Here is a 27,792-nt window from a genome sequence, read left to right on the forward strand (position 1 = left end):
GTTAGCTGGTTCTCTGTCTGTCAGTCTGCTGGTCCTCTGTCTCTCCATTAGCTGGTCCTCTGTCTGTCAGTTAGCTGGTCCTCTGTCTGTCAGTTAGCTGGTCCTCTGTCTGTCAGTTAGCTGGTCCTCTGTCTGTCAGTTAGCTGGTCCTCTGTCTGTCAGTTAGCTGGTTCTCTGTCTGTCAGTCTGCTGGTCCTCTGTCTCTCCATTAGCTGGTCCTCTGTCTGTCAGTTAGCTGGTCCTCTGTCTGTCAGTTAGCTGGTCCTCTGTCTGTCAGTTAGCTGGTCCTCTGTCTGTCAGTTAGCTGGTCCTCTGTCTGTCAGTTAGCTGGTCCTCTGTCTGTCAGTTAGCTGGTCCTCTGTCTGTCAGTTAGCTGGTCCTCTGTCTGTCAGTTAGCTGGTCCTCTGTCTGTCAGTTAGCTGGTCCTCTGTCTGTCAGTTAGCTGGTCCTCTGTCTGTCAGTTAGCTGGTCCTCTGTCTGTCAGTTAGCTGGTTCTCTGTCTGTCAGTCTGCTGGTCCTCTGTCTCTCCATTAGCTGGTCCTCTGTCTGTCAGCTAGCTGGTCCTCTGTCTGTCAGTTAGCTGGTCCTCTGTCTGTCAGTTAGCTGGTCCTCTGTCTGTCAGTCTGCTGGTCCTCTGTCTCTCCATTAGCTGGTCCTCTGTCTTTCAGTTAGCTGGTCCTCTGTCTGTCAGTTAGCTGGTCCTCTGTCTGTCAGTTAGCTGGTCCTCTGTCTCTCCATTAGCTGGTCCTCTGTCTGTCAGTTAGCTGGTCCTCTGTCTGTCAGTTAGCTGGTCCTCTGTCTGTCAGTTAGCTGGTCCTCTGTCTGTCAGTTAGCTGGTCCTCTGTCTGTCAGTTAGCTGGTCCTCTGTCTGTCAGTTAGCTGGTCCTCTGTCTGTCAGTTAGCTCATCCTCTGTCTCTCAGTTAGCAGCCAACCTCTGTATTCTCTGTGTGTGTGTGTGTGTGTGTGTGTGTGTGTGTGTGTGTGTGTCTGCAATACTGTCCTCAATGACCCCGAGGCTACATGTACCTTAATATCACCTCAGACTCACAGACACCAGGATATCAGACGTGGGTTCAAATAGTATTTGAAATCGTTCAATTACTTTGAGCATTTACTTTAGCCTGGCTGGAGTGTCGGATGAATGGGGTTTGCACTTTTGTGACTATTCTATTGGTTCCATTGCACCTGGCAAGCTCAATCAAGCACAGCCAAAGTATTTTAAATAATTTTAAATAGTATTTGAAACCAAGGAACAGTGCACACTAGTCAAAGGGCTAGAGAATTGAGATACAGACAGGGTGTCTGAGGGGTTTATTGGAAGGTAGATTACATGGGAGAGAAGATGGAGGGCTGGGAGAGACAGCAGACCATGTCCTCCCTCTCTCTCTCTCTCTCTCTCTCTCTCTCTCTCTCTCTCTCTCTCTCTCTCTCTCTCTCTCTCTCTCTCTCACTCTCTCTCTCTCTGTGTGTGTGTCTGTCTCTGTCTCTGTCTGTTTCTACATGATAATCACAGCTCTGTGAGATTCAGGTACCATAGAGAGCATGGGGTTCAGCACCACAGACAGGGTCTGCATACAGAACATACTTCAACACCATGGACAGGGTCTGCATACAGAACATACTGCAGCACCATGGACAGGGTCTGCATACAGAACATACTGCAGCACCATGGACAGGGTCTTCATACAGCACATACTGCAGCACCATGGACAGGGTCTGCATACAGAACATACTTCAACACCATGGACAGGGTCTGCATACAGAACATACTGCAGCACCATGGACAGGGTCTGCATACAGAACATACTGCAGCACCATGGACAGGGTCTGCATACAGAACATACTGCAGCACCATGGACAGGGTCTGCATACAGAACATACTGCAGCACCATGGACAGGGTCTGCATACAGCACATACTGCAGCATCATGGACAGGGTCTGCATACAGAACATACTGCAGCACCATGGACAGGGTCTGCATACAGAACATACTGCAGCACCATGGACAGGGTCTGCATACAGAACATACTGCAGCACCATGGACAGGGTCTGCATACAGAACATACTTCAGCACCATGGACAGGGTCTGCATACAGAACATACTGCAGACCATGGACAGGGTCTGCATACAGAACATACTTCAGCACCATGGACAGGGTCTGCATACAGAACATACTGCAGCACCATGGACAGGGTCTGCATACAGAACATACTTCAGCACCATGGACAGGGTCTGTATACAGAACATACTTCAGCACCATGGACAGGGTCTGCATACAGAACATACTGCAGCACCATGGACAGGGTCTGTATACATAACATACTGCAGCACCATGGACAGGGTCTGTATACAGAACATACTGCAGCACCATGGACAGTGTCTGCATACAGAACATACTGCAGCACCATGGACAGGGTCTGCATACAGAACATACTGCAGCACCATGGACAGGGTCTGCATACAGAACATACTTCAGCCCCATGGACAGGGTCTGCTTACAGAACATACTGCAGCACCATGGACAGGGTCTGCATACAGAACACACTGCAGCACCATGGACAGGGTCTGCATACAGAACATACTGCAGCACCATGGACAGGGTCTGCATACAGAACATACTTCAGCACCATGGACAGGGTCTGCATACAGAACATACTGCAGCACCATGGACAGGGTCTGCATACAGAACACACTTCAGCACCATGGACAGGGTCTGCATACAGAACATACTTCAACACCATGGACAGGGTCTGCATACAGAACATACTGCAGCACCATATTCAACTCCAGGGACTAGAGAGACAGTGCTGTCTGGCTCTGCAGACGGATGTGCGCACACACACACACACACACACACACACACACACACACACACACACACACACACACACACACACACACACACAAATAATCACTGTGTCCTTTGGGTCCGTGGTGTCTGGTCCACATGTTAACGCAGCAATCTACTTAAAGGTCATTAAGTAACTGCAGGAGAATTTGCATTACTGTGACATTTCTACTAAGTGATATAAATATTTACACTGTTCCCTATTCTCCCAGGCTGGCTTCATGAACTGGCAAAACGTCTCGACACCCCTTACTTCCTGTCACCTTTAACCTCATTCCTCGGAGTCACTGATTCGCTGCACACTTCTAGAATGAATGGGTTGGCAGCCAATTACAATCACTGGAACACATCAGGGTCAGAGCCGATTGGACAGGATTTCTCCTCCTCCTTCAGCTCCGGCCAATGGAACGTCAGCGGGTCGGTGCGGAGCCAGGTGAATGGCTCAGGGGTCTCGGGGGCGGCGCTAGGGGGCGGGCCGTCAGTGAGGAGTTCCTACGTGACGTCGCTGTACTTCGCTCTGAGCAGTCTGACCAGCGTGGGCTTTGGAAACGTCTCGGCCAACACCGACTCTGAGAAGATCTTCTCCATCTGCACCATGCTCATTGGAGGTGAGACACACTGACTCACTGTTAGGAGGTCAGACACACTGACTCACTGTTAGGAGGTCAGACACACTGACTCACTGTTAGGAGATGAGACACACTGACTCACTGTTAGGAGGTCAGACAGGAGGTCAGACACACTGACTCACTGTTAGGAGGTCAGACACACTGACTCACTGTTAGGAGTGAGACACACTGACTCACTAGGTGAGACACTGACCTGAATGAGACACACTGACTCAGTGTTAGGAGGTGAGACACACTGACTCACTGTTAGGAGGTCAGACACACTGACTCACTGTTAGGAGGTGAGACACTCAGTAGGAGGTGAGACACACTGACTCACTTTAGGAGGTGACGTTAGGAGTGACCTGACATACTTGACACCTCACTGTTAGGAGGTGAGACACACTGACTCACTGTTAGGAGGTGAGACACACTGACTCACTGTTAGGAGGTGAGACACACTGACTCGCTGTTAGGAGGTGAGACACACTGACTCACTGTTAGGAGGTGAGACACACTGACTCACTGTTAGGAAGTCAGACACACTGACTCACTGTTAGGAGGTGAGACACACTGACTCACTGTTAGGAGGTGAGACCTTAAGGTGAGACACACTGACTCACTGTTAGGAGGTGAGACACACTGACTCACTGTTAGGAGGTGAGACACACTGACTCACTGTTAGGAGGTGAGACACACTGACTCACTGTTAGGAGGTGAGACACACTGACTCACTGTTAGGAGGTGAGACACACTGACTCACTGTTAGGAGGTCAGACACACTGACTCACTGTTAGGAGGTGAGACACACTGACTCACTGTTAGGAGGTGAGACACACTGACTCACTGTTAGGAGGTGAGACACACTGACTCACTGTTAGGAGGTGAGACACACTGACTCACTGTTAGGAGGTGAGACACACTGACTCACTGTTAGGAGGTGAGACACACTGACTCACTGTTAGGAGGTGAGACACACTGACTCACTGTTAGGAGGTGAGACACACTGACTCACTGTTAGGAGGTGAGACACACTGACTCACTGTTAGGAGGTGAGACACGCTGACTCACTGTTAGGAGGTGAGACACACTGACTCACTGTTAGGAGGTGAGACACACTGACTCACTGTTAGGAGGTGAGACACACTGACTCACTGTTAGGAGGTCAGACACACTGACTCACTGTTAGGAGGTGAGACACACTGACTCACTGTTAGGAGGTGAGACACACTGACTCACTGTTAGGAGGTGAGACACACTGACTCACTGTTAGGAGGTGAGACACACTGACTCACTGTTAGGAGGTGAGACACACTGACTCACTGTTAGGAGGTGAGACACACTGACTCACTGTTAGGAGGTGAGACACACTGACTCACTGTTAGGAGGTGAGACACACTGACTCACTGTTAGGAGGTGAGACACACTGACTCACTGTTAGGAGGTGAGACACACTGACTCACTGTTAGGAGGTGAGACACACTGACTCACTGTTAGGAGGTCAGACACACTGACTCACTGTTAGGAGGTGAGACACACTGACTCACTGTTAGGAGGTGAGACACACTGACTCACTGTTAGGAGGTGAGACACACTGACTCACTGTTAGGAGGTGAGACACACTGACTCACTGTTAGGAGGTGAGACACACTGACTCACTGTTAGGAGGTGAGACACACTGACTCACTGTTAGGAGGTCAGACACACTGACTCACTGTTAGGAGGTGAGACACACTGACTCACTGTTAGGAGGTGAGACACACTGACTCACTGTTAGGGGGTCAGACACACTGACTCACTGTTAGGGGGTCAGACACACTGACTCACTGTTAGGAGGTGAGACACACTGACTCACTGTTAGGAGGTGAGACACACTGACTCACTGTTAGGAGGTGAGACACACTGACTCACTGTTAGGAGGTGAGACACACTGACTCACAGTTAGGAGGTGAGACACACTGACTCACTGTTAGGAGGTGAGACACACTGACTCACTGTTAGGAGGTGAGACACACTGACTCACTGTTAGGAGGTGAGACACACTGACTCACTGTTAGGAGGTCAGACACACTGACTCACTGTTAGGAGGTCAGACACACTGACTCACTGTTAGGAGGTGAGACACACTGACTCACTGTTAGGAGGTGAGACACACTGACTCACTGTTAGGAGGTGAGACACACTGACTCACTGTTAGGAGGTGAGACACACTGACTCACTGTTAGGAGGTGAGACACACTGACTCACTGTTAGGAGGTGAGACACACTGACTCACTGTTAGGAGGTGAGACACACTGACTCATTGTTAGGAGGTGAGACACACTGACTCACTGTTAGGAGGTCAGACACACTGACTCACTGTTAGGAGGTCAGAGACACTGACTCACTGTTAGGAGGTGAGACACACTGACTCACTGTTAGGAGGTGAGACACACTGACTCACTGTTAGGAGGTCAGACACACTGACTCACTGTTAGGAGGTCAGACAGACTGACTCACTGTTAGGAGGTGAGACACACTGACTCACTGTTAGGAGGTGAGACACACTGACTCACTGTTAGGAGGTCAGACACACTGACTCACTGTTAGGAGGTGAGACACGCTGACTCACTGTTAGGAGGTCAGACACGCTGACTCACTGTTAGGAGGTGAGACACGCTGACTCACTGTTATGAGGTGAGACACACTGACTCACTGTTAGGTCAGACACACTGACTCACTGTTAGGAGGTCAGACACACTCACTCACTGTTAGGAGGTCAGACCCACTGACTCACTGTTAGGAGGTCAGACCCATTGACTCACTGTTAGGAGGTGAGACACACTGACTCACTGTTAGGAGGTGAGACACACTGACTCACTGTTAGGAGGTGAGACACACTGACTCCCTGTTAGGAGGTGAGACACACTGACTCATTGTTAGGAGGTGAGACACACTGACTCACTGTTAGGAGGTCAGACCCACTGACTCACTGTTAGGAGGTGTGACACTGACTCACTGTTAGGAGGTGAGACACACTGACTCACTGTTAGGAGGTGAGACACACTGACTCACTGTTAGGAGTGTCAGACACACTGACACACTGTTAGGGGGGTCAGACACACTGACTCACTGTTAGGAGGTGAGACACACTGACTCACTGTTAGGAGGTGAGACACACTGACTCACTGTTAGGAGGTGAGACACACTGACTCACTGTTAGGAGGTGAGACACACTGACTCACTGTTAGGAGGTGAGACACACTGACTCACTGTTAGGAGGTGAGACACACTGACTCACTGTTAGGAGGTCAGACACACTGACTCACTGTTAGGAGGTCAGACACACTGACTCACTGTTAGGAGGTCAGACACACTGACTCACTGTTAGGAGGTGAGCACACTGACTCACTGTTAGGAGGTGAGACACACTGACTCACTGTTAGGAGGTGAGACACACTGACTCACTGTTAGGAGGTGAGACACACTGACTCACTGTTAGGAGGTGAGACACACTGACTCACTGTTAGGAGGTGAGACACACTGACTCACTGTTAGGAGGTCAGACACACTGACTCACTGTTAGGAGGTGAGACACACTGACTCACTGTTAGGAGGTGAGACACACTGACTCACTGTTAGGAGGTGAGACACACTGACTCACTGTTAGGAGGTGAGACACACTGACTCACTGTTAGGAGGTGAGACACACTGACTCACTGTTAGGAGGTGAGACACACTGACTCACTGTTAGGAGGTGAGACACACTGACTCACTGTTAGGAGGTGAGACACACTGACTCACTGTTAGGAGGTGAGACACACTGACTCACTGTTAGGAGGTGAGACACACTGACTCACTGTTAGGAGGTGAGACACACTGACTCACTGTTAGGAGGTGAGACACACTGACTCACTGTTAGGAGGTCAGACACACTGACTCACTGTTAGGAGGTGAGACACACTGACTCACTGTTAGGAGGTGAGACACACTGACTCACTGTTAGGAGGTGAGACACACTGACTCACTGTTAGGAGGTGAGACACACTGACTCACTGTTAGGAGGTGAGACACACTGACTCACTGTTAGGAGGTGAGACACACTGACTCACTGTTAGGAGGTGAGACACACTGACTCACTGTTAGGAGGTCAGACACACTGACTCACTGTTAGGAGGTCAGACACACTGACTCACTGTTAGGAGGTGAGACACACTGACTCACTGTTAGGAGGTGAGACACACTGACTCACTGTTAGGAGGTGAGACACACTGACTCACTGTTAGGAGGTGAGACACACTGACTCACTGTTAGGAGGTGAGACACACTGACTCACTGTTAGGAGGTGAGACACACTGACTCACTGTTAGGAGGTGAGACACACTGACTCACTGTTAGGAGGTGAGACACACTGACTCACTGTTAGGAGGTCAGACACACTGACTCACTGTTAGGAGGTGAGACACACTGACTCACTGTTAGGAGGTGAGACACACTGACTCACTGTTAGGAGGTGAGACACACTGACTCACTGTTAGGAGGTCAGACACACTGACTCACTGTTAGGAGGTGAGACACACTGACTCACTGTTAGGAGGTGAGACACACTGACTCACTGTTAGGAGGTGAGACACACTGACTCACTGTTAGGAGGTCAGACACACTGACTCACTGTTAGGAGGTCAGACACACTGACTCACTGTTAGGAGGTGAGACACACTGACTCACTGTTAGGAGGTGAGACACACTGACTCACTGTTAGGAGGTGAGACACACTGACTCACTGTTAGGAGGTCAGACACACTGACTCACTGTTAGGAGGTCAGACACACTGACTCACTGTTAGGAGGTGAGACACACTGACTCACTGTTAGGAGGTGAGACACACTGACTCACTGTTAGGAGGTGAGACACACTGACTCACTGTTAGGAGGTGAGACACACTGACTCCCTGTTAGGAGGTGAGACACACTGACTCACTGTTAGGAGGTGAGACACACTGACTCACTGTTAGGAGGTCAGACACACTGACTCACTGTTAGGAGGTCAGACACACTGACTCACTGTTAGGAGGTGAGACACACTGACTCACTGTTAGGAGGTGAGACACACTGACTCACTGTTAGGAGGTGAGACACACTGACTCACTGTTAGGAGGTCAGACAGACTGACTCACTGTTAGGAGGTCAGACACACTGACTCACTGTTAGGAGGTGAGACACACTGACTCACTGTTAGGAGGTCAGACACACTGACTCACTGTTAGGAGGTGAGACACGCTGACTCACTGTTAGGAGGTGAGACACGCTGACTCACTGTTAGGAGGTGAGACACGCTGACTCACTGTTAGGAGGTGAGACACACTGACTCACTGTTAGGTCAGACACACTGACTCACTGTTAGGAGGTCAGACACACTCACTCACTGTTAGGAGGTCAGACCCACTGACTCACTGTTAGGAGGTCAGACACACTGACTCACTGTTAGGAGGTGAGACACACTGACTCACTGTTAGGAGGTGAGACACACTGACTCACTGTTAGGAGGTGAGACACACTGACTCCCTGTTAGGAGGTGAGACACACTGACTCACTGTTAGGAGGTGAGACACACTGACTCACTGTTAGGAGGTCAGACCCACTGACTCACTGTTAGGAGGTGTGACACTGACTCACTGTTAGGAGGTGAGACACACTGACTCACTGTTAGGAGGTGAGACACACTGACTCACTGTTAGGGGGTCAGACACACTGACTCACTGTTAGGAGGTCAGACACACTGACTCACTGTTAGGAGGTGAGACACACTGACTCACTGTTAGGAGGTGAGACACACTGACTCACTGTTAGGAGGTGAGACACACTGACTCACTGTTAGGAGGTGAGACACACTGACTCACTGTTAGGAGGTGAGACACACTGACTCACTGTTAGGAGGTGAGACACACTGACTCACTGTTAGGAGGTGAGACACACTGACTCACTGTTAGGTCAGACACACTGACTCACTGTTAGGAGGTGAGACACGCTGACTCACTGTTAGGAGGTGAGACACACTGACTCACTGTTAGGAGGTCAGACACACTGACTCACTGTTAGGAGGTCAGACACACTGACTCACTGTTAGGAGGTCAGACACACTGACTCACTGTTAGGAGGTCAGACACATTGACTCACTGTTAGGAGGTGAGACACACTGACTCACTGTTAGGAGGTGAGACACACTGACTCACTGTTAGGAGGTGAGACACACTGACTCACTGTTAGGAGGTGAGACACACTGACTCACTGTTAGGAGGTGAGACACACTGACTCACTGTTAGGAGGTCAGACCCACTGACTCACTGTTAGGAGGTGAGACACACTGACTCACTGTTAGGAGGTGAGACACACTGACTCACTGTTAGGAGGTGAGACACACTGACTCACTGTTAGGAGGTCAGACAGACTGACTCACTGTTAGGAGGTCAGACACACTGACTCACTGTTAGGAGGTGAGACACACTGACTCACTGTTAGGAGGTGAGACACACTGACTCACTGTTAGGAGGTGAGACACACTGACTCACTGTTAGGAGGTGAGACACACTGACTCACTGTTAGGAGGTGAGACACGCTGACTCACTGTTAGGAGGTGAGACACACTGACTCACTGTTAGGTCAGACACACTGACTCACTGTTAGGAGGTCAGACACACTGACTCACTGTTAGGGGGTCAGACACACTGACTCACTGTTAGGAGGTGAGACACACTGACTCACTGTTAGGAGGTGAGACACACTGACTCACTGTTAGGAGGTGAGACACACTGACTCACTGTTAGGAGGTGAGACACACTGACTCACTGTTAGGAGGTGAGACACACTGACTCATTGTTAGGAGGTGAGACACACTGACTCACTGTTAGGAGGTGAGACACACTGACTCACTGTTAGGAGGTGAGACACACTGACTCACTGTTAGGAGGTGAGACACACTGACTCACTGTTAGGAGGTGAGACACACTGACTCACTGTTAGGAGGTCAGACACACTGACTCACTGTTAGGAGGTCAGACACACTGACTCACTGTTAGGAGGTGAGACACACTGACTCACTGTTAGGAGGTGAGACACACTGACTCACTGTTAGGAGGTGAGACACACTGACTCACTGTTAGGAGGTGAGACACACTGACTCACTGTTAGGAGGTGAGACACACTGACTCACTGTTAGGAGGTGAGACACACTGACTCACTGTTAGGAGGTGAGACACACTGACTCACTGTTAGGAGGTCAGACACACTGACTCACTGTTAGGAGGTGAGACACACTGACTCACTGTTAGGAGGTGAGACACACTGACTCACTGTTAGGAGGTGAGACACACTGACTCACTGTTAGGAGGTGAGACACACTGACTCACTGTTAGGAGGTGAGACACACTGACTCACTGTTAGGAGGTGAGACACACTGACTCACTGTTAGGAGGTGAGACACACTGACTCACTGTTAGGAGGTGAGACACACTGACTCACTGTTAGGAGGTGAGACACACTGACTCACTGTTAGGAGGTGAGACACACTGACTCACTGTTAGGAGGTGAGACACACTGACTCACTGTTAGGAGGTGAGACACACTGACTCACTGTTAGGAGGTGAGACACACTGACTCACTGTTAGGAGGTGAGACACACTGACTCACTGTTAGGAGGTGAGACACACTGACTCACTGTTAGGAGGTGAGACACACTGACTCACTGTTAGGAGGTGAGACACGCTGACTCACTGTTAGGAGGTGAGACACGCTGACTCACTGTTAGGAGGTGAGACACACTGACTCACTGTTAGGAGGTCAGACACACTGACTCACTGTTAGGAGGTCAGACACACTGACTCACTGTTAGGAGGTGAGACACACTGACTCACTGTTAGGAGGTGAGACACACTGACTCACTGTTAGGAGGTGAGACACACTGACTCACTGTTAGGAGGTGAGACACACTGACTCACTGTTAGGAGGTGAGACACACTGACTCACTGTTAGGAGGTGAGACACACTGACTCACTGTTAGGAGGTGAGACACACTGACTCACTGTTAGGAGGTCAGACACGCTGACTCACTGTTAGGAGGTGAGACACACTGACTCACTGTTAGGAGGTGAGACACACTGACTCACTGTTAGGAGGTGAGACACACTGACTCACTGTTAGGAGGGTCAGACACACTGACTCACTGTTAGGAGGTCAGACACACTGACTCACTGTTAGGAGGTGAGACACACTGACTCACTGTTAGGAGGTGAGACACACTGACTCACTGTTAGGAGGTGAGACACACTGACTCACTGTTAGGAGGTGAGACACGCTGACTCACTGTTAGGAGGTGAGACACGCTGACTCACTGTTATGAGGTGAGACACACTGACTCACTGTTAGGTCAGACACACTGACTCACTGTTAGGAGGTCAGACACACTGACTCACTGTTAGGAGGTCAGACCCACTGACTCACTGTTAGGAGGTCAGACCCATTGACTCACTGTTAGGAGGTGAGACACACTGACTCACTGTTAGGAGGTGAGACACACTGACTCACTGTTAGGAGGTGAGACACACTGACTCACTGTTAGGAGGTGAGACACACTGACTCACTGTTAGGAGGTGAGACACACTGACTCACTGTTAGGAGGTCAGACACACTGACTCACTGTTAGGAGGTGAGACACTGACTCACTGTTAGGAGGTGAGACACACTGACTCACTGTTAGGAGGTGAGACACACTGACTCACTGTTAGGAGGTGAGACACACTGACTCACTGTTAGGAGGTCAGACACACTGACTCACTGTTAGGAGGTCAGACACACTGACTCACTGTTAGGAGGTGAGACACACTGACTCACTGTTAGGAGGTGAGACACACTGACTCACTGTTAGGAGGGTCAGACACACTGACTCACTGTTAGGAGGTGAGACACGCTGACTCACTGTTAGGAGGTCAGACACACTGACTCACTGTTAGGAGGTGAGACACGCTGACTCACTGTTAGGAGGTGAGACACACTGACTCACTGTTAGGAGGTCAGACACACTGACTCACTGTTAGGAGGTCAGACACACTGACTCACTGTTAGGAGGTGAGACACACTGACTCACTGTTAGGAGGTCAGACACACTGACTCACTGTTAGGAGGTGAGACACACTGACTCACTGTTAGGAGGTGAGACACACTGACTCACTGTTAGGAGGTGAGACACACTGACTCACTGTTAGGAGGTGAGACACACTGACTCACTGTTAGGAGGTGAGACACACTGACTCACTGTTAGGAGGTCAGACCCACTGACTCACTGTTAGGAGGTGTGACACTGACTCACTGTTAGGAGGTGAGACACACTGACTCACTGTTAGGAGGTGAGACACACTGACTCACTGTTAGGGTGTCAGACACACTGACTCACTGTTAGGGGGTCAGACACACTGACTCACTGTTAGGAGGTGAGACACACTGACTCACTGTTAGGAGGTGAGACACACTGACTCACTGTTAGGAGGTGAGACACACTGACTCACTGTTAGGAGGTGAGAAACACTGACTCACAGTTAGGAGGTGAGACACACTGACTCACTGTTAGGAGGTGAGACACACTGACTCACTGTTAGGAGGTGAGACACACTGACTCACTGTTAGGTCAGACACACTGACTCACTGTTAGGAGGTCAGACACACTCACTCACTGTTAGGAGGTCAGACCCACTGACTCACTGTTAGGAGGTGTGACACTGACTCACTGTTAGGAGGTGAGACACACTGACTCACTGTTAGGAGGTGAGACACACTGACTCACTGTTAGGAGGTGAGACACACTGACTCACTGTTAGGAGGTGAGACACACTGACTCACTGTTAGGAGGTGAGACACACTGACTCATTGTTAGGAGGTGAGACACACTGACTCACTGTTAGGGGGTCAGACACACTGACTCACTGTTAGGGGGTCAGACACACTGACTCACTGTTAGGAGGTGAGACACACTGACTCACTGTTAGGAGGTGAGACACACTGACTCACTGTTAGGAGGTGAGACACACTGACTCACTGTTAGGAGGTCAGACAGACTGACTCACTGTTAGGAGGTCAGACACACTGACTCACTGTTAGGAGGTGAGACACACTGACTCACTGTTAGGAGGTCAGACACACTGACTCACTGTTAGGAGGTGAGACACGCTGACTCACTGTTAGGAGGTCAGACACGCTGACTCACTGTTAGGAGGTCAGACACGCTGACTCACTGTTAGGAGGTGAGACACGCTGACTCACTGTTATGAGGTGAGACACACTGACTCACTGTTAGGTCAGACACACTGACTCACTGTTAGGAGGTCAGACACACTCACTCACTGTTAGGAGGTCAGACCCACTGACTCACTGTTAGGAGGTCAGACCCATTGACTCACTGTTAGGAGGTGAGACACACTGACTCACTGTTAGGAGGTGAGACACACTGACTCACTGTTAGGAGGTGAGACACACTGACTCCCTGTTAGGAGGTGAGACACACTGACTCATTGTTAGGAGGTGAGACACACTGACTCACTGTTAGGAGGTCAGACCCACTGACTCACTGTTAGGAGGTGTGACACTGACTCACTGTTAGGAGGTGAGACACACTGACTCACTGTTAGGAGGTGAGACACACTGACTCACTGTTAGGGTGTCAGACACACTGACACACTGTTAGGGGGGTCAGACACACTGACTCACTGTTAGGAGGTGAGACACACTGACTCACTGTTAGGAGGTGAGACACACTGACTCACTGTTAGGAGGTGAGACACACTGACTCGCTGTTAGGAGGTGAGACACACTGACTCACTGTTAGGAGGTGAGACACACTGACTCACTGTTAGGAGGTGAGACACACTGACTCACTGTTAGAGGTCAGACACACTGACTCACTGTTAGGAGGTCAGACACACTGACTCACTGTTAGGAGGTCAGACACACTGACTCACTGTTAGGAGGTGTGACACTGACTCACTGTTAGGAGGTGAGACACACTGACTCACTGTTAGGAGGTGAGACACACTGACTCACTGTTAGGAGGTGAGACACACTGACTCACTGTTAGGAGGTGAGACACACTGACTCACTGTTAGGAGGTGAGACACACTGACTCCCTGTTAGGAGGTGAGACACACTGACTCAGTGTTAGGAGGTGAGACACACTGACTCACTGTTAGGGGGTCAGACACACTGACTCACTGTTAGGGGGGTCAGACACACTGACTCACTGTTAGGAGGTGAGACACACTGACTCACTGTTAGGAGGTGAGACACACTGACTCACTGTTAGGAGGTGAGACAGACTGACTCACTGTTAGGAGGTCAGACAGACTGACTCACTGTTAGGAGGTCAGACACACTGACTCACTGTTAGGAGGTCAGACACACTGACTCACTGTTAGGAGGTGAGACACACTGACTCACTGTTAGGAGGTCAGACACACTGACTCACTGTTAGGAGGTGAGACACGCTGACTCACTGTTAGGAGGTCAGACACGCTGACTCACTGTTAGGAGGTGAGACACGCTGACTCACTGTTAGGAGGTGAGACACACTGACTCACTGTTGAGGTCAGACACACTGACTCACTGTTAGGAGGTCAGACACACTCACTCACTGTTAGGAGGTGAGACCCACTGACTCACTGTTAGGAGGTCAGACCCATTGACTCACTGTTAGGAGGTGAGACACACTGACTCACTGTTAGGAGGTGAGACACACTGACTCACTGTTAGGAGGTGAGACACACTGACTCACTGTTAGGAGGTGAGACACACTGACTCACTGTTAGGAGGTGAGACACACTGACTCACTGTTAGGAGGTCAGACACACTGACTCACTGTTAGGAGGTGAGACACACTGACTCACTGTTAGGAGGTGAGACACACTGACTCACTGTTAGGAGGTGAGACACACTGACTCACTGTTAGGAGGTGAGACACACTGACTCACTGTTAGGAGGTGAGACACACTGACTCACTGTTAGGAGGTGAGACACACTGACTCACTGTTAGGAGGTGAGACACACTGACTCACTGTTAGGAGGTGAGACACACTGACTCACTGTTAGGAGGTGAGACACACTGACTCACTGTTAGGAGGTGAGACACACTGACTCACTGTTAGGAGGTGAGACACACTGACTCACTGTTAGGAGGTGAGACACACTGACTCATTGTTAGGAGGTGAGACACACTGACTCACTGTTAGGAGGTCAGACACACTGACTCACTGTTAGGAGGTGAGACACACTGACTCACTGTTAGGAGGTGAGACACACTGACTCACTGTTAGGAGGTGAGACACACTGACTCACTGTTAGGAGGTCAGACACACTGACTCACTGTTAGGAGGTCAGACACACTGACTCACTGTTAGGAGGTGAGACACACTGACTCACTGTTAGGAGGTGAGACACACTGACTCACTGTTAGGAGGTGAGACACACTGACTCACTGTTAGGAGGTGAGACACACTGACTCACTGTTAGGAGGTGAGACACACTGACTCACTGTTAGGAGGTGAGACACACTGACTCACTGTTAGGAGGTGAGACACACTGACTCACTGTTAGGAGGTCAGACACACTGACTCACTGTTAGGAGGTCAGACACACTCACTCACTGTTAGGAGGTGAGACACACTGACTCACTGTTAGGAGGTGAGACACACTGACTCACTGTTAGGAGGTGAGACACACTGACTCACTGTTAGGAGGTGAGACACACTGACTCACTGTTAGGAGGTGAGACACACTGACTCACTGTTAGGAGGTGAGACACACTGACTCCCTGTTAGGAGGTCAGACACACTGACTCACTGTTAGGAGGTGAGACACACTGACTCACTGTTAGGAGGTCAGACACACTGACTCACTGTTAGGAGGTGAGACACGCTGACTCACTGTTAGGAGGTGAGACACGCTGACTCACTGTTAGGAGGTGAGACACGCTGACTCACTGTTAGGAGGTGAGACACACTGACTCACTGTTAGGTCAGACACACTGACTCACTGTTAGGTCAGACACACTGACTCACTGTTAGGAGGTCAGACCCACTGACTCACTGTTAGGAGGTCAGACCCATTGACTCACTGTTAGGAGGTGAGACACACTGACTCACTGTTAGGAGGTGAGACACACTGACTCACTGTTAGGAGGTGAGACACACTGACTCACTGTTAGGAGGTGAGACACACTGACTCATTGTTAGGAGGTGAGACACACTGACTCACTGTTAGGAGGTCAGACCCACTGACTCACTGTTAGGAGGTGTGACACTGACTCACTGTTAGGAGGTGAGACACACTGACTCACTGTTAGGAGGTGAGACACACTGACTCACTGTTAGGGTGTCAGACACACTGACTCACTGTTAGGGGGTCAGACACACTGACTCACTGTTAGGAGGTGAGACACACTGACTCACTGTTAGGAGGTGAGACACACTGACTCACTGTTAGGAGGTGAGACACACTGACTCACTGTTAGGAGGTGAGACACACTGACTCACTGTTAGGAGGTGAGACACACTGACTCACTGTTAGGAGGTGAGACACACTGACTCACTGTTAGGTCAGACACACTGACTCACTGTTAGGAGGTCAGACACACTCACTCACTGTTAGGAGGTCAGACCCACTGACTCACTGTTAGGAGGTGTGACACTGACTCACTGTTAGGAGGTGAGACACACTGACTCACTGTTAGGAGGTGAGACACACTGACTCACTGTTAGGAGGTGAGACACACTGACTCACTGTTAGGAGGTGAGACACACTGACTCCCTGTTAGGAGGTGAGACACACTGACTCATTGTTAGGAGGTGAGACACACTGACTCACTGTTAGGGGGTCAGACACACTGACTCACTGTTAGGGGGTCAGACACACTGACTCACTGTTAGGAGGTGAGACACACTGACTCACTGTTAGGAGGTGAGACACACTGACTCACTGTTAGGAGGTGAGACAGACTGACTCACTGTTAGGAGGTCAGACAGACTGACTCACTGTTAGGAGGTCAGACACACTGACTCACTGTTAGGAGGTGAGACACACTGACTCACTGTTAGGAGGTCAGACACACTGACTCACTGTTAGGAGGTGAGACACACTGACTCACTGTTAGGAGGTCAGACACGCTGACTCACTGTTAGGAGGTGAGACACGCTGACTCACTGTTAGGAGGTGAGACACACTGACTCACTGTTAGGTCAGACACACTGACTCACTGTTAGGAGGTCAGACACACTCACTCACTGTTAGGAGGTCAGACCCACTGACTCACTGTTAGGAGGTCAGACCCATTGACTCACTGTTAGGAGGTGAGACACACTGACTCACTGTTAGGAGGTGAGACACACTGACTCACTGTTAGGAGGTGAGACACACTGACTCCCTGTTAGGAGGTGAGACACACTGACTCACTGTTAGGAGGTGAGACACACTGACTCACTGTTAGGAGGTCAGACACACTGACTCACTGTTAGGAGGTGAGACACTGACTCACTGTTAGGAGGTGAGACACACTGACTCACTGTTAGGAGGTGAGACACACTGACTCACTGTTAGGAGGTCAGACACACTGACTCACTGTTAGGAGGTGAGACACACTGACTCACTGTTAGGAGGTGAGACACGCTGACTCACTGTTAGGAGGTGAGACACACTGACTCACTGTTAGGAGGTGAGACACACTGACTCACTGTTAGGAGGTGAGACACACTGACTCACTGTTAGGAGGTCAGACACACTGACTCACTGTTAGGAGGTCAGACACACTGACTCACTGTTAGGAGGTGAGACACACTGACTCACTGTTAGGAGGTCAGACACACTGACTCACTGTTAGGAGGTGAGACACACTGACTCACTGTTAGGAGGTCAGACACGCTGACTCACTGTTAGGAGGTGAGACACACTGACTCACTGTTAGGAGGTGAGACACACTGACTCACTGTTAGGAGGTCAGACACACTGACTCACTGTTAGGAGGTCAGACACACTGACTCACTGTTAGGAGGTGAGACACACTGACTCACTGTTAGGAGGTCAGACACACTGACTCACTGTTAGGAGGTGAGACACACTGACTCACTGTTAGGAGGTGAGACACACTGACTCACTGTTAGGAGGTGAGACACACTGACTCCCTGTTAGGAGGTGAGACACACTGACTCACTGTTAGGAGGTCAGACACACTGACTCACTGTTAGGAGGTGAGACACACTGACTCACTGTTAGGAGGTGAGACACACTGACTCACTGTTAGGAGGTGAGACACACTGACTCACTGTTAGGAGGTCAGACACACTGACTCACTGTTAGGGGGTCAGACACACTGACTCACTGTTAGGAGGTCAGACACACTGACTCACTGTTAGGAGGTGAGACACACTGACTCACTGTTAGGAGGTGAGACACACTGACTCACTGTTAGGAGGTGAGACACACTGACTCACTGTTAGGAGGTGAGACACACTGACTCACTGTTAGGAGGTGAGACACACTGACTCATTGTTAGGAGGTGAGACACACTGACTCACTGTTAGGGGGTGAGACACACTGACTCACTGTTAGGAGGTCAGACACACTGACTCACTGTTAGGAGGTGAGACACACTGACTCACTGTTAGGAGGTGAGACACACTGACTCACTGTTAGGAGGTGAGACACACTGACTCACTGTTAGGAGGTCAGACACACTGACTCACTGTTAGGAGGTCAGACACACTGACTCACTGTTAGGAGGTGAGACACACTGACTCACTGTTAGGAGGTCAGACACACTGACTCACTGTTAGGAGGTGAGACACGCTGACTCACTGTTAGGAGGTGAGACACACTGACTCACTGTTAGGAGGTGAGACACACTGACTCACTGTTAGGAGGTGAGACACACTGACTCACTGTTAGGAGGTCAGACACACTGACTCACTGTTAGGAGGTCAGACACATTGACTCACTGTTAGGAGGTGAGACACACTGACTCACTGTTAGGAGGTGAGACACACTGACTCACTGTTAGGAGGTGAGACACACTGACTCACTGTTAGGAGGTGAGACACACTGACTCATTGTTAGGAGGTGAGACACACTGACTCACTGTTAGGAGGTCAGACCCACTGACTCACTGTTAGGAGGTGTGACACTGACTCACTGTTAGGAGGTGAGACACACTGACTCACTGTTAGGAGGTGAGACACACTGACTCACTGTTAGGGTGTCAGACACACTGACACACTGTTAGGGGGGTCAGACACACTGACTCACTGTTAGGAGGTGAGACACACTGACTCACTGTTAGGAGGTGAGACACACTGACTCACTGTTAGGAGGTGAGACACACTGACTCGCTGTTAGGAGGTGAGACACACTGACTCACTGTTAGGAGGTGAGACACACTGACTCACTGTTAGGAGGTGAGACACACTGACTCACTGTTAGGTCAGACACACTGACTCACTGTTAGGAGGTCAGACACACTCACTCACTGTTAGGAGGTCAGACCCACTGACTCACTGTTAGGAGGTGAGACACTGACTCACTGTTAGGAGGTGAGACACACTGACTCACTGTTAGGAGGTGAGACACACTGACTCACTGTTAGGAGGTGAGACACACTGACTCACTGTTAGGAGGTGAGACACACTGACTCCCTGTTAGGAGGTGAGACACACTGACTCACTGTTAGGAGGTGAGACACACTGACTCACTGTTAGGGGGTCAGACACACTGACTCACTGTTAGGGGGTCAGACACACTGACTCACTGTTAGGAGGTGAGACACACTGACTCACTGTTAGGAGGTGAGACACACTGACTCACTGTTAGGAGGTGAGACAGACTGACTCACTGTTAGGAGGTCAGACAGACTGACTCACTGTTAGGAGGTCAGACACACTGACTCACTGTTAGGAGGTGAGACACACTGACTCACTGTTAGGAGGTCAGACACACTGACTCACTGTTAGGAGGTGAGACACACTGACTCACTGTTAGGAGGTCAGACACGCTGACTCACTGTTAGGAGGTGAGACACGCTGACTCACTGTTAGGAGGTGAGACACACTGACTCACTGTTAGGTCAGACACACTGACTCACTGTTAGGAGGTCAGACACACTGACTCACTGTTAGGAGGTCAGACCCACTGACTCACTGTTAGGAGGTCAGACCCATTGACTCACTGTTAGGAGGTGAGACACACTGACTCACTGTTAGGAGGTGAGACACACTGACTCACTGTTAGGAGGTGAGACACACTGACTCACTGTTAGGAGGTGAGACACACTGACTCATTGTTAGGAGGTGAGACACACTGACTCACTGTTAGGAGGTCAGACACACTGACTCACTGTTAGGAGGTGAGACACTGACTCACTGTTAGGAGGTGAGACACACTGACTCACTGTTAGGAGGTGAGACACACTGACTCACTGTTAGGAGGTCAGACACACTGACTCACTGTTAGGAGGTGAGACACACTGACTCACTGTTAGGAGGTCAGACACGCTGACTCACTGTTAGGAGGTGAGACACACTGACTCACTGTTAGGAGGTGAGACACACTGACTCACTGTTAGGAGGTGAGACACACTGACTCACTGTTAGGAGGTCAGACAGACTGACTCACTGTTAGGAGGTCAGACACACTGACTCACTGTTAGGAGGTGAGACACACTGACTCACTGTTAGGAGGTCAGACACACTGACTCACTGTTAGGAGGTGAGACACGCTGACTCACTGTTAGGAGGTCAGACACGCTGACTCACTGTTAGGAGGTGAGACACGCTGACTCACTGTTAGGAGGTGAGACACACTGACTCACTGTTAGGAGGTCAGACACACTGACTCACTGTTAGGAGGTCAGACACACTCACTCACTGTTAGGAGGTCAGACACACTGACTCACTGTTAGGAGGTCAGACACATTGACTCACTGTTAGGAGGTGAGACACACTGACTCACTGTTAGGAGGTGAGACACACTGACTCACTGTTAGGAGGTGAGACACACTGACTCACTGTTAGGAGGTGAGACACACTGACTCACTGTTAGGAGGTCAGACACACTGACTCACTGTTAGGAGGTGAGACACACTGACTCACTGTTAGGAGGTGAGACACACTGACTCACTGTTAGGAGGTGAGACACACTGACTCACTGTTAGGAGGTGAGACACACTGACTCACTGTTAGGGGGTCAGACACACTGACTCACTGTTAGGGGGTCAGACACACTGACTCACTGTTAGGAGGTCAGACACACTGACTCACTGTTAGGAGGTGAGACACACTGACTCACTGTTAGGAGGTGAGACACACTGACTCACTGTTAGGAGGTGAGACACACTGACTCACTGTTAGGAGGTGAGACACACTGACTCACTGTTAGGAGGTGAGACACACTGACTCATTGTTAGGAGGTGAGACACACTGACTCACTGTTAGGGGGTCAGACACACTGACTCACTGTTAGGGGGTGAGACACACTGACTCACTGTTAGGAGGTGAGACACACTGACTCACTGTTAGGAGGTGAGACACACTGACTCACTGTTAGGAGGTGAGACACACTGACTCACTGTTAGGTCAGACACACTGACTCACTGTTAGGAGGTCAGACACACTCACTCACTGTTAGGAGGTCAGACCCACTGACTCACTGTTAGGAGGTCAGACCCATTGACTCACTGTTAGGAGGTGAGACACACTGACTCACTGTTAGGAGGTGAGACACACTGACTCACTGTTAGGAGGTGAGACACACTGACTCCCTGTTAGGAGGTGAGACACACTGACTCATTGTTAGGAGGTGAGACACACTGACTCACTGTTAGGAGGTCAGACCCACTGACTCACTGTTAGGAGGTGAGACACTGACTCACTGTTAGGAGGTGAGACACACTGACTCACTGTTAGGAGGTGAGACACACTGACTCACTGTTAGGGTGTCAGACACACTGACACACTGTTAGGGGGGTCAGACACACTGACTCACTGTTAGGAGGTGAGACACACTGACTCACTGTTAGGAGGTGAGACACACTGACTCACTGTTAGGAGGTGAGACACACTGACTCGCTGTTAGGAGGTGAGACACACTGACTCACTGTTAGGAGGTGAGACACACTGACTCACTGTTAGGAGGTGAGACACACTGACTCACTGTTAGGAGGTCAGACACACTGACTCACTGTTAGGAGGTCAGACACACTCACTCACTGTTAGGAGGTCAGACCCACTGACTCACTGTTAGGAGGTGTGACACTGACTCACTGTTAGGAGGTGAGACACACTGACTCACTGTTAGGAGGTGAGACACACTGACTCACTGTTAGGAGGTGAGACACACTGACTCACTGTTAGGAGGTGAGACACACTGACTCCCTGTTAGGAGGTGAGACACACTGACTCATTGTTAGGAGGTGAGACACACTGACTCACTGTTAGGGGGTCAGACACACTGACTCACTGTTAGGGGGTCAGACACACTGACTCACTGTTAGGAGGTGAGACACACTGACTCACTGTTAGGAGGTGAGACACACTGACTCACTGTTAGGAGGTGAGACAGACTGACTCACTGTTAGGAGGTCAGACAGACTGACTCACTGTTAGGAGGTCAGACACACTGACTCACTGTTAGGAGGTGAGACACACTGACTCACTGTTAGGAGGTCAGACACACTGACTCACTGTTAGGAGGTGAGACACGCTGACTCACTGTTAGGAGGTCAGACACGCTGACTCACTGTTAGGAGGTGAGACACGCTGACTCACTGTTAGGAGGTGAGACACACTGACTCACTGTTAGGTCAGACACCCTGACTCACTGTTAGGAGGTCAGACACACTCACTCACTGTTATGAGGTCAGACCCACTGACTCACTGTTAGGAGGTCAGACCCACTGACTCACTGTTAGGAGGTGAGACACACTGACTCACTGTTAGGAGGTGAGACACACTGACTCACTGTTAGGAGGTGAGACACACTGACTCACTGTTAGGAGGTGAGACACACTGACTCATTGTTAGGAGGTGAGACACACTGACTCACTGTTAGGAGGTCAGACCCACTGACTCACTGTTAGGAGGTGTGACACTGACTCACTGTTAGGAGGTGAGACACACTGACTCACTGTTAGGAGGTGAGACACACTGACTCACTGTTAGGAGGTCAGACACACTGACTCACTGTTAGGAGGTGAGACACACTGACTCACTGTTAGGAGGTCAGACACGCTGACTCACTGTTAGGAGGTGAGACACACTGACTCACTGTTAGGAGGTGAGACACACTGACTCACTGTTAGGAGGTGAGACACACTGACTCACTGTTAGGAGGTGAGACACACTGACTCACTGTTAGGAGGTCAGACACACTGACTCACTGTTAGGAGGTGAGACACACTGACTCACTGTTAGGAGGTCAGACACACTGACTCACTGTTAGGAGGTGAGACACGCTGACTCACTGTTAGGAGGTCAGACACGCTGACTCACTGTTAGGAGGTGAGACACGCTGACTCACTGTTATGAGGTGAGACACACTGACTCACTGTTAGGAGGTCAGACACACTGACTCACTGTTAGGAGGTCAGACACACTGACTCACTGTTAGGAGGTCAGACCCACTGACTCACTGTTAGGGGGTCAGACACACTGACTCACTGTTAGGAGGTGAGACACACTGACTCACTGTTAGGAGGTGAGACACACTGACTCACTGTTAGGAGGTGAGACACACTGACTCACTGTTAGGAGGTGAGACACACTGACTCACTGTTAGGAGGTCAGACCCACTGACTCACTGTTAGGAGGTGTGACACTGACTCACTGTTAGGAGGTGAGACACACTGACTCACTGTTAGGAGGTGAGACACACTGACTCACTGTTAGGGGGTCAGACACACTGACTCACTGTTAGGGGGGTCAGACACACTGACTCACTGTTAGGAGGTGAGACACACTGACTCACTGTTAGGAGGTGAGACACACTGACTCACTGTTAGGAGGTGAGACACACTGACTCGCTGTTAGGAGGTGAGACACACTGACTCACTGTTAGGAGGTGAGACACACTGACTCACTGTTAGGAGGTGAGACACACTGACTCACTGTTAGGAGGTCAGACACACTGACTCACTGTTAGGAGGTGAGACACACTGACTCACTGTTAGGAGGTGAGACACACTGACTCACTGTTAGGAGGTCAGACACACTGACTCACTGTTAGGAGGTCAGACACACTGACTCACTGTTAGGAGGTCAGACACACTGACTCACTGTTAGGAGGTCAGACACATTGACTCACTGTTAGGAGGTGAGACACACTGACTCACTGTTAGGAGGTGAGACACACTGACTCACTGTTAGGAGGTGAGACACACTGACTCACTGTTAGGAGGTGAGACACACTGACTCATTGTTAGGAGGTGAGACACACTGACTCACTGTTAGGAGGTCAGACACACTGACTCACTGTTAGGAGGTGAGACACACTGACTCACTGTTAGGAGGTGAGACACACTGACTCACTGTTAGGAGGTGAGACACACTGACTCACTGTTAGGAGGTCAGACACACTGACTCACTGTTAGGAGGTGAGACACACTGACTCACTGTTAGGAGGTCAGACACGCTGACTCACTGTTAGGAGGTGAGACACACTGACTCACTGTTAGGAGGTGAGACACGCTGACTCACTGTTAGGAGGTGAGACACGCTGACTCACTGTTAGGAGGTGAGACACACTGACTCACTGTTAGGAGGTCAGACACACTCACTCACTGTTAGGAGGTCAGACACACTGACTCACTGTTAGGAGGTCAGACCCACTGACTCACTGTTAGGAGGTGAGACACACTGACTCACTGTTAGGAGGTGAGACACACTGACTCACTGTTAGGAGGTGAGACACACTGACTCACTGTTAGGAGGTGAGACACACTGACTCATTGTTAGGAGGTGAGACACACTGACTCACTGTTAGGAGGTCAGACCCACTGACTCACTGTTAGGAGGTGAGACACTGACTCACTGTTAGGAGGTGAGACACACTGACTCACTGTTAGGAGGTGAGACACACTGACTCACTGTTAGGAGGTGCAGACACACTGACTCACTGTTAGGAGGTCAGACACACTGACTCACTGTTAGGAGGTGAGACACACTGACTCACTGTTAGGAGGTGAGACACACTGACTCACTGTTAGGAGGTGAGACACACTGACTCACTGTTAGGAGGTGAGACACACTGACTCACTGTTAGGAGGTGAGACACACTGACTCACTGTTAGGAGGTCAGACAGACTGACTCACTGTTAGGAGGTCAGACACACTGACTCACTGTTAGGAGGTGAGACACACTGACTCACTGTTAGGAGGTCAGACACACTGACTCACTGTTAGGAGGTGAGACACATTGACTCACTGTTAGGAGGTGAGACACACTGACTCACTGTTAGGAGGTGAGACACACTGACTCACTGTTAGGAGGTGAGACACACTGACTCACTGTTAGGAGGTGAGACACACTGACTCATTGTTAGGAGGTGAGACACACTGACTCACTGTTAGGAGGTGAGACACACTGACTCACTGTTAGGAGGTGAGACACACTGACTCACTGTTAGGAGGTGAGACACACTGACTCACTGTTAGGAGGTGAGACACACTGACTCACTGTTAGGAGGTGTCAGACACACTGACTCACTGTTAGGGGGTGAGACACACTGACTCACTGTTAGGAGGTGAGACACACTGACTCACTGTTAGGAGGTGAGACACACTGACTCACTGTTAGGAGGTGAGACACACTGACTCACTGTTAGGAGGTGAGACACACTGACTCACTGTTAGGAGGTGAGACAGACTGACTCACTGTTAGGAGGTCAGACACACTGACTCACTGTTAGGAGGTCAGACACACTGACTCACTGTTAGGAGGTGAGACACACTGACTCACTGTTAGGAGGTCAGACACACTGACTCACTGTTAGGAGGTGAGACACACTGACTCACTGTTAGGAGGTCAGACACGCTGACTCACTGTTAGGAGGTGAGACACGCTGACTCACTGTTAGGAGGTGAGACACACTGACTCACTGTTAGGTCAGACACCCTGACTCACTGTTAGGAGGTCAGACACACTCACTCACTGTTAGGAGGTCAGACCCACTGACTCACTGTTAGGAGGTGAGACACACTGACTCACTGTTAGGAGGTGAGACACACTGACTCACTGTTAGGAGGTGAGACACACTGACTCACTGTTAGGAGGTGAGACACACTGACTCACTGTTAGGAGGTGAGACACACTGACTCACTGTTAGGAGGTGAGACACACTGACTCACTGTTAGGAGGTCAGACACACTGACTCACTGTTAGGAGGTGAGCACACTGACTCACTGTTAGGAGGTGAGACACACTGACTCACTGTTAGGAGGTGAGACACACTGACTCACTGTTAGGAGGTGAGACACACTGACTCACTGTTAGGAGGTGAGACACACTGACTCACTGTTAGGAGGTGAGACACGCTGACTCACTGTTAGGAGGTGAGACACACTGACTCACTGTTAGGAGGTGAGACACACTGACTCACTGTTAGGAGGTGAGACACACTGACTCACTGTTAGGAGGTCAGACAGACTGACTCACTGTTAGGAGGTCAGACACACTGACTCACTGTTAGGAGGTGAGACACACTGACTCACTGTTAGGAGGTCAGACACACTGACTCACTGTTAGGAGGTGAGACACGCTGACTCACTGTTAGGAGGTCAGACACGCTGACTCACTGTTAGGAGGTGAGACACGCTGACTCACTGTTAGGAGGTGAGACACACTGACTCACTGTTAGGTCAGACACACTGACTCACTGTTAGGAGGTCAGACACACTGACTCACTGTTAGGAGGTCAGACACACTGACTCACTGTTAGGAGGTCAGACACACTGACTCACTGTTAGGAGGTGAGACACACTGACTCACTGTTAGGAGGTGAGACACACTGACTCACTGTTAGGAGGTGAGACACACTGACTCACTGTTAGGAGGTGAGACACACTGACTCACTGTTAGGAGGTGAGACACACTGACTCACTGTTAGGAGGTGAGACACTGACTCACTGTTAGGAGGTGAGACACACTGACTCACTGTTAGGAGGTGAGACACACTGACTCACTGTTAGGAGGTGTCAGACACACTGACTCACTGTTAGGGGGTCAGACACACTGACTCACTGTTAGGAGGTGAGACACACTGACTCACTGTTAGGAGGTGAGACACA

At 50.4% G+C, this 27,792-nt stretch overlaps 1 protein-coding gene across 1 annotated transcript in view; it reads left to right on the forward strand.

The window, feature by feature from the left end:
- LOC106593457 (potassium voltage-gated channel subfamily H member 3) overlaps window positions 1-27,792 on the forward strand; it is a 126,221-nt gene that overhangs the window by 13,244 nt on the left and 85,185 nt on the right. The window contains exon 8 of the mRNA XM_045699350.1: window positions 3,063-3,458. Within this exon, the coding sequence (XP_045555306.1) occupies window positions 3,063-3,458 (396 nt within the window). The remainder of the gene's footprint in view (window positions 1-3,062; window positions 3,459-27,792) is intronic.

This window comes from Salmo salar, chromosome ssa17, assembly GCF_905237065.1.
Source record: "Salmo salar chromosome ssa17, Ssal_v3.1, whole genome shotgun sequence".
Taxonomy (NCBI): Eukaryota; Metazoa; Chordata; class Actinopteri; order Salmoniformes; family Salmonidae; genus Salmo; species Salmo salar.